This window comes from Neodothiora populina (genome assembly GCF_041146345.1).
Source record: "Neodothiora populina strain CPC 39397 chromosome Unknown canker_contig_13, whole genome shotgun sequence".
NCBI classification, from domain to species: Eukaryota; Fungi; Ascomycota; class Dothideomycetes; order Dothideales; family Dothioraceae; genus Neodothiora; species Neodothiora populina.
In genome coordinates this window covers 92,756-111,188 of record NW_027191402.1, presented here as the reverse complement: position 1 = coordinate 111,188, position 18,433 = coordinate 92,756, and the positions used below count along the sequence as shown (strand labels likewise).

General features: G+C 50.9%; 6 protein-coding genes across 7 annotated transcripts; 4 read left to right on the top strand and 2 right to left on the bottom strand.

Annotated features, from left to right (window-relative positions):
• Positions 1-240: 240 nt before the first annotated feature.
• On the top strand, positions 241-3,483 carry AAFC00_001636 (uncharacterized protein; the record flags this gene model as incomplete). The annotated part of the gene is made up of 5 exons (XM_069340845.1): positions 241-308; positions 447-609; positions 699-866; positions 927-3,046; positions 3,105-3,483. 5 exons carry the CDS (start codon positions 241-243, stop codon positions 3,481-3,483), a joined length of 2,898 nt encoding a protein of 965 aa, XP_069204363.1.
• Positions 3,484-4,542: 1,059 nt separating this feature from the next.
• On the top strand, positions 4,543-6,570 carry AAFC00_001635 (uncharacterized protein; the record flags this gene model as incomplete). Of its 2 annotated transcripts, none has more annotated exons than XM_069340843.1 (5): positions 4,543-4,738; positions 4,827-4,910; positions 4,966-5,477; positions 5,528-6,127; positions 6,181-6,570. In XM_069340843.1, 5 exons carry the CDS (start codon positions 4,543-4,545, stop codon positions 6,568-6,570), a joined length of 1,782 nt encoding a protein of 593 aa, XP_069204361.1. The 2 variants fall into 2 exon arrangements, with proteins under 2 accessions (XP_069204361.1, XP_069204362.1); XM_069340844.1 differs by having other exon boundaries at positions 4,654-4,738.
• Positions 6,571-7,496: 926 nt separating this feature from the next.
• AAFC00_001634 (uncharacterized protein) lies at positions 7,497-9,724 on the top strand (the record flags this gene model as incomplete). The annotated part of the gene is made up of 6 exons (XM_069340842.1): positions 7,497-7,946; positions 8,085-8,386; positions 8,457-8,838; positions 8,903-9,033; positions 9,106-9,442; positions 9,545-9,724. The coding sequence occupies 6 exons, from the start codon at positions 7,497-7,499 to the stop codon at positions 9,722-9,724; spliced, it is 1,782 nt and encodes a 593-aa protein (XP_069204360.1).
• Positions 9,725-11,589: 1,865 nt separating this feature from the next.
• On the bottom strand, positions 11,590-13,697 carry AAFC00_001633 (uncharacterized protein; the record flags this gene model as incomplete). Its single annotated transcript, XM_069340839.1, has 5 exons — positions 11,590-12,401; positions 12,460-12,906; positions 12,970-13,093; positions 13,150-13,445; positions 13,502-13,697. The coding sequence occupies 5 exons, from the start codon at positions 13,695-13,697 to the stop codon at positions 11,590-11,592; spliced, it is 1,875 nt and encodes a 624-aa protein (XP_069204359.1).
• A 1,588-nt stretch (positions 13,698-15,285) lies between these two features.
• AAFC00_001632 (uncharacterized protein) lies at positions 15,286-16,637 on the top strand (the record flags this gene model as incomplete). Its single annotated transcript, XM_069347946.1, has 6 exons — positions 15,286-15,429; positions 15,486-15,864; positions 15,921-16,038; positions 16,092-16,159; positions 16,212-16,242; positions 16,295-16,637. 6 exons carry the CDS (start codon positions 15,286-15,288, stop codon positions 16,635-16,637), a joined length of 1,083 nt encoding a protein of 360 aa, XP_069204358.1.
• A 263-nt stretch (positions 16,638-16,900) lies between these two features.
• Positions 16,901-17,752, bottom strand: AAFC00_001631 (uncharacterized protein; the record flags this gene model as incomplete). The annotated part of the gene is made up of 1 exon (XM_069340838.1): positions 16,901-17,752. The coding sequence occupies one exon, from the start codon at positions 17,750-17,752 to the stop codon at positions 16,901-16,903; it is 852 nt and encodes a 283-aa protein (XP_069204357.1).
• Positions 17,753-18,433: the final 681 nt, after the last annotated feature.

Genomic DNA, 18,433 nt, shown 5'->3' with positions numbered 1-18,433 from the left:
CTCCCTCCAACCCTCTTCATCGTCCCTCATCCATATTTTGATCTTCTGTACAGAACCAAAACTCAAAAACTCTCTTCCTCGTCCGCTCACGCGACACTTTCTATCATGCTAGCCGAACCCAATCAGCTTCGGCGGTAACAGCTCTCCAAGCCCGTATACCGTATACAGTATACCGCGTCTTGTGCCACACCACCTTGACCACCTGAGCTGCCATCGCCTTCCCTCGACCCAGAGACCACCATGGATCCAAGCGTGGCGAAGCTTCTGAGTGACAAGCTGTATGACAAGAGAAAGCATGGTGCGTTAGAGTAAGTCTACCATACCTATTTCTGTATTTCTCACTTCTCCAAAACACTGTCCTCTGTCCTGGTAACGTCATCGCATACTGTCAACCATCTGCGTCGTCGCTTCCTCTTCTGCTTGCGACTGACCTGCCGCTCCCGCAGACTCGAAGGCGTGATCCGAGATGCCCTGGCCATCAACGACCACGTCAGGATAGCTGCCATGGTGGACCAGCTCTGCAACGACTTTGCCTATTCCGTGAATCATCTGAATGCGCGGAATGGCGGCTTGATAGGACTGGCTGCCGCTGCCATCGCCCTTGGAGGGGTGAGCATTCCTGCCATGCGCTCTGCTGATCGCTAGTGCATCCGACTTGCTGTCGTTGCCGTCTTCTTACACTTTTGTCTTGTGTGCAGGAAGTTGCTCGATATCTTCGAAAAATCGTCCCTCCGGTCCTCGCTTGCTTTTCCGACCAAGATGCCCGGGTCAGATACTACGCCTGCGAGAGCATGTACAACATCGCCAAAGTAGCCAAGGGTGAGATCCTCATCTACTTCAACGACGTCTTTGACGCCCTGTGCAAGGTACGACGGACACAGCACCAGACTCATGTCCGACAAGCTGACATGATCTTCTAACCTTAGCTCGCGGCCGACACCGAGTTATCTGTAAAGAACGGCGCCGAGCTCTTGGACCGTCTGATCAAAGACATTGTGTCCGAGTCTGCTGCCTCGTACGTCTCCGTCCTACATCCCGACGAGAACGACTCGCAAGACTTCTCCGACGAACCCTCGACCGCCTTTTCTCTGCCCAAATTCATCCCCCTGCTCCAAGAACGCATATACGTCCTGAATCCCTTCACACGGACCTTCCTGGTATCATGGATCACCCTGCTGGACTCGATCCCCGACCTCGAGCTGGTCGTTTACCTGCCTTCTTTCCTCGGCGGCATCCTCAAATTCCTGACCGACGCCAACATCGATGTGCACACCATGACCAAGGCCTGTCTGGACAGGTTCCTACAAGAGATCAAGAAGATTGCTGGCATCAAGCGGGACATAGCGGAGAGCAAGAGAAGTGCAGCCGAGAGCGGCCGGAAACCCTCCTTTTCCACAACCCCAGAAAGAGACGTCAAGAGCGACGATGCCAACAGCGCCAGGAGCGAGGGCGAGGTCGACAACGCTGCTCTCGAGGATGGCGTCGAACAGGATCACAACCTTGACGATGACGACGACGACAACGACCAAGACGACGACGACGACGACGACGACGACGAGAACGACGACGACGTTGACGATGATGGCTCCAGCATCCTTGGATCCATGACCAGCACCGTCTTGAACGGCAAGGGAGAAGATGCAGGCGAAGAGTGGATTCCAGGTCAAGATGTCCAGGTCGATCACTCCAAAATCTTGCAGATTCTCCTCGACTTCCTGCAGGACTCGGCTGCCGAAGAGATCCAGATGACGGCGCTGAAGTGGATCGAGTCCTTCTTCGACATCTGTCCGCAAGACATACTGCCATTTGTCCCCGCCCTGCTGTCTCACGTGCTGCCAGCTCTGTCTTCTGATGTCGAGAAGGTCAAGCAATCTGCCGCCCGCGTCAACACCGCCCTTGTGACATACATCATGAAGCTCCCGGACGAGCCCAAGCGCGCCATTGTGGCAGCCCCGAGCCAACAGCCGCAGCCGGTACAGCCATCTCCGGTACCCAAGTCGGCGAAAGACGTCGAGGTAGACAATCGGCGAGAATCCGCACAATCCAGACTTCGAAAGCCGGCCACCAGTCCAGATTCTGCCGATGCGGCAAAGACACGTCCCGACGTCGAGACTCCGATCCCGACAGCCTATCAAGTCGAGAACGAAGAGCCCTCGCCGGCTGACTCTCCCGACGACGCGCCTCCATTGAACTATGAGGACGCCGTCGACAGCCTGACGGCTCACTTCCTCAACGATCATGAAGACACCCGTGTCGCTGCCATAGACTGGCTCTCCATACTGCATCGCAAATCCCCCCAGAAGACCGCCGCCGCTCATCAGGGCATGTTTCCAGTGCTCCTACAGACTCTCATAGACCCCTCCGAAGCAGTGGTCAAGAAAGACCTTGCTCTCTTGTCACAGATATCGAAGAGCAGCCAAGAGTCCTACTTTTCGGCTTTCATGGTAGATCTGCTCAAGTTGTTTGCCACCGATAAGCGACTGCTCGAGACGAGAGGCAACCTCATCATCAGACAATTGTCCCTGGACCTCAGCGCGGAGCGTATATACCGCACTCTGGCTGACTGCCTGGAGAAGGATGAAGATGTTGAGTTTGCCAGTATCATGGTTCAGAACTTGAACAACAACCTAATAACTGCGCCTGAGCTTGCAGATCTACGCAAGCGACTACGAAATCTAGAGACCAGAGATGGACAGACTTTCTTCGTCGCTCTTTTCCGTTCTTGGTGTCACAACGCCGTGGCGACGTTTTCGCTGTGTCTGCTAGCCCAGGCATACGAGCACGCGTACAATCTGCTTCAGATCATCGCAGAGCTCGAGATGACCGTGAACATGCTGGTCCAGATTGACAAGCTCGTGCAGCTCATTGAATCGCCCGTCTTCACCTACCTGCGGCTACAGCTGCTCGAGCCCGAGCGTTTCCCGCACCTGTACAAGTGCCTTTACGGCCTCTTGATGCTATTACCGCAGTCTTCAGCCTTTGCAGCACTCAAGAACAGACTCAACAGTGTCAGTGCGATTGGCTATCTACACATCGCCCCACGGACGTAAGTATCCTGTGTAACGCTCATCTGCCGCTGTCAATATACTTACACGAAATCGTAGCAATCCCAGCACACCAGGTGTGTCAACTTTTGACCGGCCTAATCGTCTGAAGTCTCGTGAGGACCCCGGCATCAAATGGAACGAGCTTCTCGAAAAGTTCCGCTCCACACAAGAAAAGGCTCGCAGGGCACAATCGCGCCCTTCAACGCAGTCTGGCTTTTCCAATGCAATCACATTTGTTGATCCCAGCCAACAATCTACCGTCGACGCGCCCACTGTCAGGCAACCCCCTAGGGGATCCGGCATGTACAGACAGAACTCGTCTACCAACGTGACCCGGCCGCAAGCGTCACCTTTATCCCAGCCTGGACAGTCGAAACCTAGAAGCTCACTGTCACATCTAGGCCGTTTCACGAGGAGTCAGAAGGCTAAGAAGTAGGACACCACGCCGGCATTGACGATCGAAAAGGCATCCACGCCGCTCTGCCATGTCGTCGCAAAAGCAGGTCGGAGCACTCGAAAGCGGTTTCCAGCGATAAGACTGATGATGGATTGCTTGGCGACTCGACGCCATGGGCAAGCAGCCGGTCGCTGTAGCGTATTGCTTAGCCGTCGTCCTCGGCTTTACTCTTGAGAATCCAGGGCAGCAGTAACCGAAACCGAGGGCAGCATTTATTGTGGAGCAGGTTTGGGCATGGCCGAGGGCTATTATTGGTCCAACAGATATTCAGACCAGCTGCTTAGCAGACTGACGAACAAAAAGTGCCTTTTAGTGAGATGAGTAATTCATGAATATCACGAACTAAACGGAGTCTGCATTATAATACTTTCCATGCTCCCCGTCTTTCTTTGCTGTTCAGAAGTTTGTGAATCTGTATCTGCCTATGCGTGGGCAGAGGTACAGAACTGCATGGATGATTGTTTGTCCACATATCCGACGAATGATACTTGCCAGGAGTCTTCGAAATAGTAATTCTTCGTCACTGACCGAATGAAAGAACAGACATGGTAGGTTCAGGCAGTACTTCGTAATTGCATCTGAAGAGGAGAAAGTCGTGCAGGAACAATCGCCATCAAATTATCTAATCGTCCGAGGCAGACCACTAGCTTCAACATAAAGACAGGGTCGCTGTTTCGCTGCTGCCCTGATACAGACGCGGATGTCGCTCACCTTATCGATATGGATGTGCAGGTACGTGCGGCATGTGCATCTGTCCCTCACCACTAGTACCGATTGCGCAATACGATAGACCCTACTAATCTCTCATGTCCAATCGATCTCTTGAAGTTTTTATTCTTGTTCATACTTTCCTGCGGTAGAGTGATTTTCATGAGACTATTCCGCGTGGCTCGCTACGATTGATAGTGTAGTGACAGCCAGTCCATCGCGACGGGACTAAACCTGCTCTACAAAACATCTTCCCCACACCTTGAGCTTGCTCCTAGACCACGCCTAAGCGAACAACCGCAGGACAGGCCCAGAGCGGTACTGCAAAACATGCTGTCTTTAATTGCGTGGGCACTTCTGTGTCTCGGCTTCTCACTATGCCATGCGGCGGCCTCAAAACCGAATATCTTGTTCATTATCACCGATGATCAAGATGGTCATATGGAGAGTCTGGAGCATATGCCGCATTTGCAAAAGTATATCAAGAGTGAGGGAACAAGTTTTGAGAACCATTTTTGTACTATTGGTATGTACCTTCCTGTCCATCTTGCTGCTCAGCTCTCCAACCAGTCTCTTAAGCTGAGAGGGTGGATGAATACTGATTCAATTTATAGCAATCTGTTGCCCGTCAAGAGTCAATCTGTGGACTGGAAGAGCGGCACATAATACAAATGTGACTGATGTCAAGCCTCCTTATGGTGAGTCAGGAAGTGAATCATATTGACCTGGTATCGATTTTCTTATCTGGTTTAGGCGGATACCCAAAGATTGTCAGTCAAGGTATCAACGACGACTACCTGCCAGTGTGGATGCAAGCTGCAGGTTATCAGACATACTATGTTGGCAAATTGTGGAACACACATAACCTTATGAACTACGACAAGCCGCATGTCAAGGGGTTCAACAGCTCCGACTTCCTCCTAGATCCATTCACTTATGACTACTGGCACGCCAAGATCACCCATAATGGTGGTGCCCCGGTCGATTACTCCGGCCAGTACTCCCCAGATGTGGTCGCGGAGAAGGCTTACGCACTATTGGATGAAGCTACGGAAAACCGAGAGCCTTTCTTCTTGACAGTCGCCCCAGTCGCGCCGCATAGCAATATTCTTGGCGCTCCCACGCTCACTCCTCTGAATGACAGCTACTCTGCAGCACTTGCCTCGGGGTCCCCTGGATTTGCTATCCCCGAATATGCTCCTCGTCACGCTCATCTCTTCAAAGATTACAAGATCCCCAGACGTGAGGACTTCAACCCAGAGAAGGTCCGTATCTATCTCTCGTATGTCTGCTGTTTTGTTGACATGTGTCCTAGCCGAGTGGAGCAAATTGGATAGCGCAGCTACCACGACTCAACGACAGCGTCATTGCGTACAACGACGAGTTTCAACGTGCCCGTCTTCGCGCTTTGCAATCGGTCGATGAGATGATTGAGCAATTGATCACCAAACTGGACGACAAGGGTATTTTGGACAACACTTATATCTTCTTCACCACCGATAATGGGTTCCACATCTCTCAGCACCGCATGCATCCTGGAAAAGAATGTGGATATGACACAGACATCCACATTCCTCTGATCGTGCGCGGGCCGGGAATAGCAAAAGGAGAAAGTCTCGAACTTGTGAGTTCGCATACTGACATTGCGCCAACTATACTCTCGATCGCGGGAGTCTCACGGGATGATCTCGATGGTCTGCCGATTCCTTTGACGAGCGAAGCTGCGACAACGGATGCTCGTGGAGAGCATGTCAATGTCGAATTCTGGGGCGAAGGGCTACCGGAGGGCAAGTATGGTGTCGAGATCCGCGATTATCCCAACAATACCTACAAATCACTTCGCCTGGTAAGTGATGGCTATAGTCTGTATTACTCAGTGTGGTGCACGGGCGAAAGAGAGTACTACGACTTAAAGGTAAGCTTGAGGCATGGAAAGTGCAACTATCATGGCTTGCTAACATATTCCAGCACGATCCATTTCAGATGAAAAACTACTTTGTCGAGCCTTCTCTGGCCGACTCTTATGAACTCCTCGGCAGACCCTTCAATGCCCTGATCTACAGACTCGACGCTCTGCTTGTTGTACTGAAGGAATGCAGAGGCAGAACATGCACACACCCATGGGAGGCACATGCCACGACTTCCTTGAAAGATGCACTGGATCCAGGACTGGATGCATATTATATTTCCCAACCCAAAGTGGTATTCTCTTCATGCGAGTTGGGCTATATTAAGGAGGCAGAGGGAAACAGGCGAGCATTAGGATCTGGAAAGCCAGACAACGAGTACGCTGGATCGTCTGGTGATCAGCAGCAGCAAACATTTAGATATACGGGCCGATGGCACGATTGGGTCTGAAGGACATGTTCAAGCATAAAAATAGACATCCATATAATCGATTAATAGCACATGTAGCATTAGACGTTCCCTAGAACGATTAGGGCTCGGAAGACTACCGACTGTAAATCAGATCTCCCGAGAACTTTCTTCTAGACTTCTGAAACACACTTCATGTCTACCTGCTCATTCGCATTGTAGACGCCAACCTCAGACAAGACACGGTATAAGAACACAATGTCCATGTACAGGTACATATTGCTCCTCGTATAGCTCAGCGGATATCGTGTTCTAGGTTCAAGCCTTGGCATTCCTGCTCATACAAGGTTCCATAGTGTGCGCCTATCCCGACATCCGACGACATCCTCCCCCAACCCTCAACTATCGATTGCACCATCACCGCTAATCCATACCAGTTCCACTTCCCGAGAGGAAACCCATAAGCAGCCCATATATTTACCGTTAAAGAAAAAGGGCACATGTGGGCTGGTTGAGGAGCTCGAAAGTGATGGTCTTTCTTTATTGCCTGTAGGACTTATTACCAAAAATAAGACCCGCTTTCCGCATCGTTGTGCACCGGGGCCGTGGTCGATCTAGCATAAGTTGGATGATGTGATTCTCCTCATCTTACTCTTTTTTCTTTCCTTCTATCTACTTTCTTCTTTGTTTTCATGTGTATCCTGGTTCTCTCGGCGGACGAACAAGAGAAAAAAGATTACTGTGCATGGAGTGCCTCTGACCTGGGCAATCTCACCTATACACCCTCCATTCCGTTTCACCATAAGCAAGAAGCTTTATAACGTCTTCCCCAGGGGGCAGCTCATCGCATAACGGCGGAGCAGCACCTTTGATATTTCACTATAGTTGGACCTGGAGTCCACTGGTCAATCCCTCTCTGGACTTGGTGCACAGAATTAACATAACAGCTCGAAGACCAAGCTGTGAGGATGGCGGGGACATATGATGGTGCGTCCCATCGAGGACACACCGAGCCGATAAATGGAGCTCCCTCAGGACAGGCGGCTGCATCCGCGGTGCAAGAAACAACCCCTCTACTAGGAGCGTCTAAGAAAGAGATCCTGGACCGAACATACAACGATCGCAGTCCGGAAGGGGCAGAGGACGCAGACGATGAATCAGATGGCGATGCGACTGCCACCGAGGACACACCGGCATTGGAAAGTGGTGACACAGCAACAGAAGGGAAGAAGGAACATGACACTTCGTCCGTGTTCGGGATCATATCTGTTTTGTTGCTGGGAGTGTTTGTTTCGCAAGCAGACACGACGCTCGTCATGGCAACATTTGCGTCGATCGCTTCGGACTTTGGAAAGCTGGAATTGGGCAGTTGGCTCTTGAGTAGTTATCTGCTGGCGTCTTGCGTCACGCAACCTATGGTATGTATATATCTGCTTTTTCGTACTTGCTGTTTTGGCTGTCATGAGACCATCTACACTGCTCTTGAACTTTTCTTCTGCTGTGTTCTTCGTCTACAGAGACATGGTTTCCCTGACATTATGGTGTGTGCAACATAGTACGGCAAACTGAGCGACATTTTTGGACGTAAAGGCGTGCTTCAAACGTCATATGCCACCTTCGCTCTAGGCACATTGTTCGCTGGGCTAGCACAAAACATGACACAGATGATCGTCGGACGTGTTATCCAGGGAGCCGCGGGGGCAGGCATGGTGTCTATGGTCTCGATTCTTCTGACCGATCTGGTCCCGCTGCAAGAAGTCGCAGTCTACCGAAGCTACGTCAACATCTTCACGACAGTAGGGAGAAGTTGCGGTGGATTGATTGGTGGTTATCTTGCCCAGGCTGTGGGATGGCGCTGGTGAGTGATATCTGCAGTTTCAAGTGAAATATGACAGCAGAATGTGGATGACATCTAACAAATATGCCAGGGCGTTCCTCTGTCAGTGTCCGCTACTCCTGATCTCCATCGGATTAGTCTGGTGGAGACTAGAAGAACCAACGTCAGTCGACAAGCGCAGGACCGAAAGCACTTTGACGAAGTGGAAACGAATTGACTTTGTCGGCTCTTTCTTCATGAGCTTGACAGTCCTGCCCATGATGTTGGCATTCGATATGGTAGGCCAGGAGATCTCGTGGCAGAATCCCGTTCTTCTTGGACTACTCGGAGGAGCTATTGTTAGTGGAGTTTGCTTTTGCCTGACAGAGAGATATTGGGCGAAAGAACCGATTTTCCCTCTAAAGCTGCTCGGACACTATGTTGTCGTCACATCGTATGTTCAAATCGTCATTCAGACGGCGATCCAAGTCGGGGTGAGTATTGTGGTTGGATGAGAAGGAAAAGCAAGTCGCAGATGCTGACGTTGGGTTTGAACAGCTCATGTACCTGGTGCCATTATACTTCCAGGTGACGAAGAACGCCGCAACAGGCGAGGCAGGTGCTCACCTTGTCCCGTCAATTATCGGTAACACAATTGGTGGACTGGCTGTCGGTGCCTTTATCAAGCGGTAAGCAACTCCATTGGCAATCAACAAGACTCGAAAGCAGAAGACCTAACATGACTTTTCTCCGCAAAACAGAACCGGAAAATACAAGCTCCCCATCATTCTCTCGTCCATCTCCACTCTAATCTGCTTCACCCTCCTCAGCATCCTCTGGCGCGGCTCCTCCACCTCCGTCGCTTCGTCTCTGGTCATTTTCTTCGCCGGTCTAGGCACAGGCATGGCGCACTCGGCAATCTTTGTGGGTCTGACGGCGGGCATCGAAAAGGAAAACATCGCAATCGCCACGTCGGGCATGTATCTGAGTGGCAATATCGGCTCCGTGGCAGGTGTCAGTGGTGCGGGAGCGGTGTTTCAGTCTTCGCTGCGATGGAGGTTGAACCGGGCGCTGTCGAGGGAAAGCGATGGTTCTGAGGTTTGTCTTTTTCTTTTCTTCCTCTCTTCCCCTCTGCTCTATCACCACCACCATACCTAAGACCAGCCATTCAAGACTAATACTGATGAAACCAAACAATAGATCATCAAGAAAGTCCTCTCAAACGTCTCAGCCTTGCACAAACTCCACGGCAGGATCCACGACGTCGTGGTCCAGGCATTCGTGGACAGTATACAGACTGTGTTCCATGTGGCCTTGGTCCTTGCCGCGCTAGGTCTGTTCGTTGGTGCAATCTCTAGACAGGTTAAGATCCTGCGATGATGAGCTCCTAGGAAAGCGTGAACAGAACAAGAAGATACACATAATCTTTGCTTTGCATATACCCTCTTTCTGACGTTTCTCTCCATCTTCTATGCAGTAGTCTATTTGCCTTCTCTTTCCTTTCTTCACCCTGAGATTGGAGAAGCCATATTCCTCTGATGTTGACGACATACGTTCTCTTACCCGTGGTCGTAAAGTATGCAGAGAGTGGACAAAAAAAGCTCCACGCAGTGGCGCCGTCCTCGCAGGACAATTCGACACGAGCGTCTCCTTGCTTTTCTTCCGCAAATGAGGTGAAAGTCAAAACGGGAACTCCTCTGTATTTCAATTGTGTTGCGAGCGTGTTATTTCTCTTCTGGAGGATGACGCGTATGGACTGAAGAGGACTTGAGGACAGGGTCACGGAGGTAAAAGGGGTCGGCACTAGTTACGACGAGTGGTTCATCTATAGAAGAGCGAAACATGTCGATACTAAAAGGCTTCAAGATGAGCCATATCTGCTAGCATCACGACATGATGCCCCAATCAAACCCCATCATCTGGATCTCTCCCATCCAAAACCCACTTGAGATGCTCAGCGACCCACTCCGGGTCCACCAGATGCACATTATGCGTGGGATACGCCCTCACGAATCTAGCATTACTAGACCACCCGATCTGCTCCCGCTGCGCCGCCTCGTCCTCAGCAGACATACCAACAAGATGCATCCTGACCACCTCCCGCTCCTCAACAGTGCCATGAGCATGCGCGACGCCATAGTCATACACTTTCTGAAAATCATTACTCTCGTCACAGGAGACGACGCAAAGTCTCCTATCGCCGAGAAGCTGTCCACCCCTTAGATAGTCCCCAAGGCGCCGATTCCAAGGGCCCAGAGCATCCAGTTCCCGCTCTGCAACTCCCCCAGCAGCTTCATTGACTTCCCTCTCGCGGCAAACACCCGCATACTCGACCTCGGAAACCCCAAGATTAGCGCGCAAACCCACGACCTCGTCGTACGTAGCGTCGTCGCCTAACAGCGCCGTCCACGCACCCGGGGACCCGATTGACAACAGGCACAGAATCGACAAGCACCATCCCGAAGACATCAGTAGTGTAGTCCGCGAGGAAATGACTCACAATGACCCCTCCACACGAATGGCCCACGAGGAGACGCGGCATAGGACGCGCGGCTGAGCCGCCGCGAGCGCTGTACCCTGCTCTTTCGTAGAGATATACATGCGGCGCGAAGCCGGCTAGATGGCGCTGTTCGCTGAGCCACTCGCGTGCTGTGCCGCCTAGGCCGTGGACGAGGACAATCGTGGGAATGCGAGAGGTTGTGCGCTGCGGGCTGAGGGCGTGGAGGTAGAGGTTGCGATCGTCTGTGGTGCGGACTTGGTGGAGTTGGGGGTCTGGTAAGTGGTGGGTTTGCATGCCTGGGGTGAGGTGGCGTGCTGTGGTGGTTGCGTGCAGTATGGTAATTGTGGGTTGTGAAAGGACTTGTATTTCTACAGTGCGTCGAAGGACAGGCCTCAGCTGTATAGACTGTGACTCGAGATATGTACGAGCCTGGTTCAGGTAGTCACATGATGTTGCAGTCAACATCGAGCCCGTCCTGTCTCGGTACTGGAAGATGTCGACCACATCATTCGCTCGGGGGACAGGGTTACGGTCGCGGTCATGGAACTAGAGACTTCAATCGAAAAGGGGAATACGTTTAATTGTATTGTATATACAGAATCGAAGTGAATTATGTCCATCCCGCGCTCCTCCGTTGCGAAGTTTTGTACTTTGACTTTCAGTCTGGTTGTTGCTTTCCATCCGAGTGAATTCAACTCTACTTCAGCAATGCACTCCATCAGCCATGCTCTCGTGGACCCTAAGCCTAAGCCCTGGCTTTGATGAGATCGGCGGCCTTTTCGGCAATGGCGTAGACGGTAGCTTGCAAGTGAGTAGCAGGGATGATAGGGATAATGGAAGCATCAATGACACTGAGTCTCTTGACACCATAAACCAGTAGGTCAGATGCAACAACACCACCCTGCTTGCGGGGCATCATGGCGGCGGTGCCACAAGGATGGGCGAAACTGGGGTTCACCACTCCGGAGGTTGAGAGGGCGTCCCAGAGCTCCTCGTCGGTCTGATACTCAGGTCCTGGGAGAGTCTCGACAGGCGTGTATCCTGACAATGCGGTTGTGTTGTAGATTTGACGCGTGAACCTGACTGCAGCCAAAAGCGCCGCGCGGTCAACAGGGTTTGCCAGCGCCTGGAAATCAATGATTGGCTCCGCGGTCGGATTCTTAGGGTCGATCATGATGGTACCGCGGGAGATGGGCTTCTGGAGAGCGGTGGTTGCAGTACCGCCGCCGTTGAAAGAGAACTCGTAGATAGAAGTATCGTCGGCCTGGATCTGCTGGAGATGGATGGCACGCTGTGCCTTGAAACCGGCCAGAAGCTCGGCTCTTTCAGCATAGATGCTAGGAAGGTAATCGGTGGGGTTCTGAGCAGAAAGGGTGGATGCAATGCTCTTGTACGATGAAGGCGCGATCTTGGAAAGCGGCAGGAAGACGGCACCGTTACCGTGAGCTTGAGTGTAAGGGCCAGTCTTATTTTCGACATATTCGGCAAGTGCACTCGCATTGTAAGTAGCGTTGTAGGTCAAGATGCCCGGGTAAGGGTACGACTTGTCAGTAGTCACTGTTCGGACATCAGTACACTGCAGTCTAGTCTTTGTTTGATGTGATATCGTGCTTACTGTCGTAGCTCATATACGCAACAGGATGATCCTGGAAGTTTGCTCCGACTCCGGGGAGGTCAACGCTGACGCTGATATTGGCAGCCTTAAGTACACTGGCAGGGCCAATGCCGTTGAGTTGCAAGATCTGAGGAGTGTGAACGGCTCCAGCAGCGAGAATGACCTCGTTCCTTGCATATGCCTTGATAACAGAGTTGTCCTTCCTAGAGATCACTTCCACACCTTCGACGTTGTTATTGATAATGACCAACTTCTGCACGTATGAGCCAGTACGGAGCTCAAGGTTTGCACGTTTGGCAATGGGGTCATAGTAAGCCGTGCGGGCTGATGATCTAGTTTGCAGGACCGGATCAATGGAATCAACTTCCCAGAAAGCACCAGGTTCACCAAGACCTCCCTCTTGGAGTTTGGTAATCTCAAGCTCATTAAGAGCGTCCCAGAAAGTGGCTACAACAATTTGTGTCAGCTTGGCGTGCGATATATCGACTCTTCAATAAGATATGGACTTACGCATCTCCGGGAATTGGAAAGGTGGGTAACTCGAGTGCACCGGGCCGTTACCATACGCCGATGTGTCCCATGTGTAATTATACTTCTTCTGAATGTCAGCTGAAGGAGGAGTGAAAGTTGTGCTCTAGACTTAGGTGATTAGCAGGGGTCTCGGTCAAGGTTCCTGAATCTCCATCCTACCTTCTTGAAGTATGTAAGGAGATTGCTCCAAGCCCAACCAGAATTGCCAAGGGTTGCCCATGAGTTGTAGTCAGGCTGGGTTCCTCTATCGAATGCCATACCATTGACAATGGAGCCTCCACCGACTACACTAGCCACATAGAGCTCGAAGGTCTGGTTACCAAGGCCAGGTTGTTCCACAGAAGTGGTACCTGTAAAGACATCCCCTGCATTGACGGCAATACCCTGGGCCTTGTATGGCCAGAGCGTAGTTGTGGTGTTGTCGATATAGCCATATTCGACAACAAGGACAGATTCTGCAAAGTCGATCAGACCTGGAAGCTCGTCCATATAACAGGCATATATCACATACTAGTTGAGTCTTCCGACAAACGGTTAGCCGCTACGAGACCTGCTACACCACCACCGACGATGATGTAATCATATGTTTTCTCGTTTCCAGTAGCCTTTGGTACACTGGCAGAAGCCGCAGTAGAGATGAGTGAAAGCACAACGGCAGGAATGACGGTTGATAAGCGGGCAATGGAGCCTCGATTGACGGGCGCCATTATGCAAATGATGAAATGAACGACTGAAAGAATGAATGTCAAGGTGAGATCCTTGAGACTATGGCGAGGTTCACGGAGTGTCAAGACTTATGTATGAAGACCAAGAAACCACGCATCTCAAACTTGAGTTCGACTAATGGTCCATGCAGTAATCCCCATAATATAGTGATGGGCCTTGTATGGAAGGTGTAAAGAGGTCTGCGGGCCCTATACTGTATGGTATAGGGCATGCGAACTACATTCTCGGGTGACTGCCTTCACAGCCGGGAGCATTGTCCAGGTTCGAGTGCTTCTGGACAATTCTCCGAGGCTTATAAAAGCCTTCAACTCTATAACGTTTCATCTTCTTGCCGAAGTTGCAATTCCTTGATAACAATATGGCAAGATTGCGACGCCATAGCTAATATGCATATGGGCTGCCACTACGGAGCATAGCGCGCTACTCGGAGACGGTCTACGGAAGAGGTGGGCGTCAAAGCGGCTGGTCGCACGAACCATATTGTCCATCCGGCACGTGGCGTTTGCGAAACTTACTAAGCTACAATCAAGTTGTCTGAAGCGGCGAGGGGCCCGCCGTATAGCTTGAAGCATCGTCCCTTGTAGTGCTAAATATCAATATATGTGCGGTGAATTTGATCTCTCTGTTCATTCTGAAAAATCCGATTCATGTCAATATCGCGCAATATCAGGATCGCCGGTCCGGACTACCGCAGCTACTTGTACCGCAGCGAAGATCTGAAATAGACGGCGGGAGGTGGGAGGTTATAGGATGGGGCCAGAGTCTAGCGCTTCGAGGTGTTGTTGAGAAGATCAAGCACTGAACAGAAGCCCTACTTGTATGGAAAACCTCAGAACACGCTTAGACCAAGTTTCAAGAAACACTAATATGTTATTACCCTCCGCTGTGGATTTTGCCAAGTGCTTGGATGTTTCTTGTAGATGGGGAAGGCGGAGGACCTGGCAGATTCGAACATCAAGCCTTTGACCTGTACAACGATCAGCACATACAACAAGCCTGGTGGGATCTCAGAAAGCCGACCAGGATCGGCAATACGATTGGCTCGTTGGCCTCAGCCAACATTCGATCATGTCGTGACATGGAGAGTGACCACGATCCCGCCATTTGCCTTCCATGATTACCCTTCTGCTCTTTAGTGCCGCCCATCCCAGACTAATCCGGAGCTTGATCGCGCACCGGCTGGCTGTCCTCATTAAGCGACCGAGGGAGTGTTCTGGTTCACGAGAGCGTATCATCTACTCTAAGGGACCCTATCATTTAGGCCGCGCGCCATGGCTTTGGGCTACACGCACCCAGTGCCCCCCAAAGACACGAGACGGACACCCTGTAACCTGGTAGGAATATGTAGGTTGTCTGAATGCTGTGGAAAACTTCATTAAGGTTGAGAGTGACTGCACACCTTTTATGCCTACCTAGCTAGACGCGTTTCGCGAATCTCCTTCACCGCGGGCAGTCTAGTCCATTCGTCGGTCCTACTTCCATTCTTTTATCCAAATGTAGTATCTGGGAGTTTGTTTTGAACACAACGGTCAAGTCAGCACAAGTCTCGCGATTGTAAACTTGATCATTATGGAGAGTCGTCAGAGCATGCTCTTAGGAGTTTCGATATTCTTGCCCATACTACCAAGCTTGATCGTTCTCTGGAGGGTGTTCACCAATGTCGTCATCAAGAGATATTACAAGATCGCGGATCTGCTCATATTCCTTGCGATGGTGAGTCTGATGTTCTTGAAACTTGGGGGTTTAAGCATGCACTCACATGTGTATAGGCATCAAGTACATCAGGGCTTGCGTGCTGTGCACAGTCTGCCGTTTATGGTCTCGGGAGACACATATTCGATCCTGCCTTTGCACCGGCAGATAGGGTTAATGCTCTTCGTTTCATATGGTATGCGGAGGTACTGAACCTCCTTGGAATGTTCCTTGCGAAGCTCAGTATTGCAACTTTTCTTCTGTACCTTGACTTCACCAAGAAGTACAGGATCGTCATCTGGTCGACAATTGCGCTAGTTGTGATATGCAATGGCGCAGTTGCTATGACATCTATTCTTGCTGCCTGCGACAATGTGGCACTGAACTGGGACATGACCTTACCAGGCAAATGTTGGCCACGCAGTGTCAATATGATCTGTGGCTTTGTACAGAGCTGTGAGGCGAAGATCTGATATTGATGATAACAATGACGAGTATTGACACAAATCCAGGTACGAATATGGTCACCGACATCATCTACTCTGCCGTTCCGATACTTTATCTAGCAGCAGTCCAGCTACCTCCTCGCGTGCAGTGGGGTCTCCGGGTGGTCTTCGTTTTTGGAATATTGTCAGTTGATTAATCCTCACTCCTTATTCAGATATACTGACCATGACTCGAAGCGCCACGATTTGCTCAATAGTCAAGCTCTCACACTTGAAAGCTCTCATGATGACCAAGGACCCGACGTGTAAGTATGTATGAGATCTTAGGAACGGGCGCTCAATTGACACGACTGCCAGGGGATTCCGTGGACCTGACGATCTGGAGCTCGTAAGTCTCTTTTTCTACTCATTGGATATCGTTGTGCTGATCCAATCAATAGAGCAGAAGTGTGCGTCGCCATTTTTGCTGCATGTCTACCTCCATTGCGAAGCCAATTCGATAGTCTGTGTCGCCGCTTCATAGACAACACCGTACGTTCGTCTCGCGGACGGAGTGCTCGAACGGAATCAATTGCATTGCAATCGCGAACCAAGACGGGAACTGGTATCCGAAATCACGACAATGACTACGGTAGCGAAATGTCGATACTGTCACCACAGGATGGCAATGACGGCATCACAAAAACTGTGAATGTACATGTTGTGGATGAGGAGGCGCAGGCGCCTTACGCAAAGTACACCCAAAAATTCAGCCGCCATACCCCGATAAAGCCTGGCTCTTGAAAGTACTTTGATTTCTCACCGATCCAATATTATCTTACGAATACCGAATTTCTTCTCTTCGACCATTGCGCACGAGTTTCACATCTTCCCACACATCTGAGAACCGAGCTAGAAGCATACATAAACATTCTCGATACGACATTCATCTTGAGCAATGCAAGTCTCTGGAAGAGCTTACAGGACATGCCCGAAAGCCTAGTCGGCGAGGCAGGATGCAGGATATAGACCATTGTCCGATTGCTTCCAGAAAGATGTTCGCTGCTTCAGAGAGCTACCGATGGCGTGAGGACATGGACAATCTTGTCAGGACTTGCATCCTGCCCCAGCAGCCATCCAAGGCCTTTCACGATATCGGTCTGAGCCTTGACGGTGGACCTCAAGCCAGGGAAGAATGACCAATGACTATGAGGCAATCCGGGATAGACATCAATTCGAGTGGTGACACTGTGGGCTCTCAAGACCCTTTCGTAGATCAGACCGTCATCTCTCAGAGGATCAAGACCATCAACTTGGAAATAGGTCGGTGGCAATCCAACGTGTGGGTTCTTTGCATTGAATGGTGAGAACATATCGGAGGAGTGATCCATTGCGTAGACCTCGTCAATCATGTCGATAGCAGAGCTCGTCAGTATGGGTGCGTCTGCGTTCTGATCTCTTGAGAAGAAGACATCTTGATACTCTTTGGGTGGGGGAAAGTCATGAGCCAGGATCGCCGGGATGGAGAGCCAAATGCCCGTTAATGGGGGTGCGAGCTTCTCACCCACATATTTCTGGGCCGTGACAGCGGAAAGCTGACCACCAGCTGAGGTGCCACCGAGAACGAAACCCTTGCGTGGATCTGCTCCAAGAGAGGCAGCGTTATCTATCGACCATCTCAATGTATCCCAGACATCGTTCTGCGCTGCAGGAAATTTGTTCTCAGGCCCCAAGCGATAGGAAGGGCATACTACTGTAGCACCGTATAGAGTCACACAGGCTCTAGCCCAGACTGCCATATCCTTGCACGTGCCTATGAGAAATCCACCGCCATAGAGCAGGACCACAAGAGGACTCCCACCTTCTGGCTTGCTCACTGGGGTGAAGATAGCCACCGTGCTCTCATAGCCGTCTCGCATGGTAACAGTGATCACAGAGTCCTTGACATCCGCGCGCTTGAACATTTCAAACGCTGCATTGCTCATAGTGGACGCCATTTGGCGCAACGCGGGCATGTCGTTCCAAGGGAAATCCACTTGTGGATTGTTCTCAAGGTACTGCGTCACAGTCAGGCCATTGTATCATAACAAGAAGTGAGTTCAAGTGGCTACATTACCTCCATATACTCTGGGTCAGGCTTCCCCAAAGCCTCTACAGAAGCTCTGTCGACGTACTCGTGAGATGTCATCATATATGTGGTGTGGCTGAGAGATGTCCTTGCACATTTTGTTTACTATAATGTCCGGGCGACATCTAACACATATATAGGACTTATGATCGGATCAGGCGCCCCACATCCTCACAAAATGTCTCTCAGAAGGATATTAGATTTGTCCCTAAGCATGAGTTATGTTGAACCCCGCACCTTCGAAATGTACTGTAAGCGGCACTTTGTTGCCTCTGTGATACAAGTTTGAGCCAGGCGAGGGTGAATGTACCTCAAAGCTTATGATCACTTGACTGTGAAGCCGAGGCATTTCCTGATATACTGTAGATGGTCTCCGCCGCAGACAACCTCACCATTGTGGAGGGAACTACAGTCTCAAACATTATAGGCAGAAGCATGCCTGGCGTGTTATTACATTGTGGCTACGTAGATC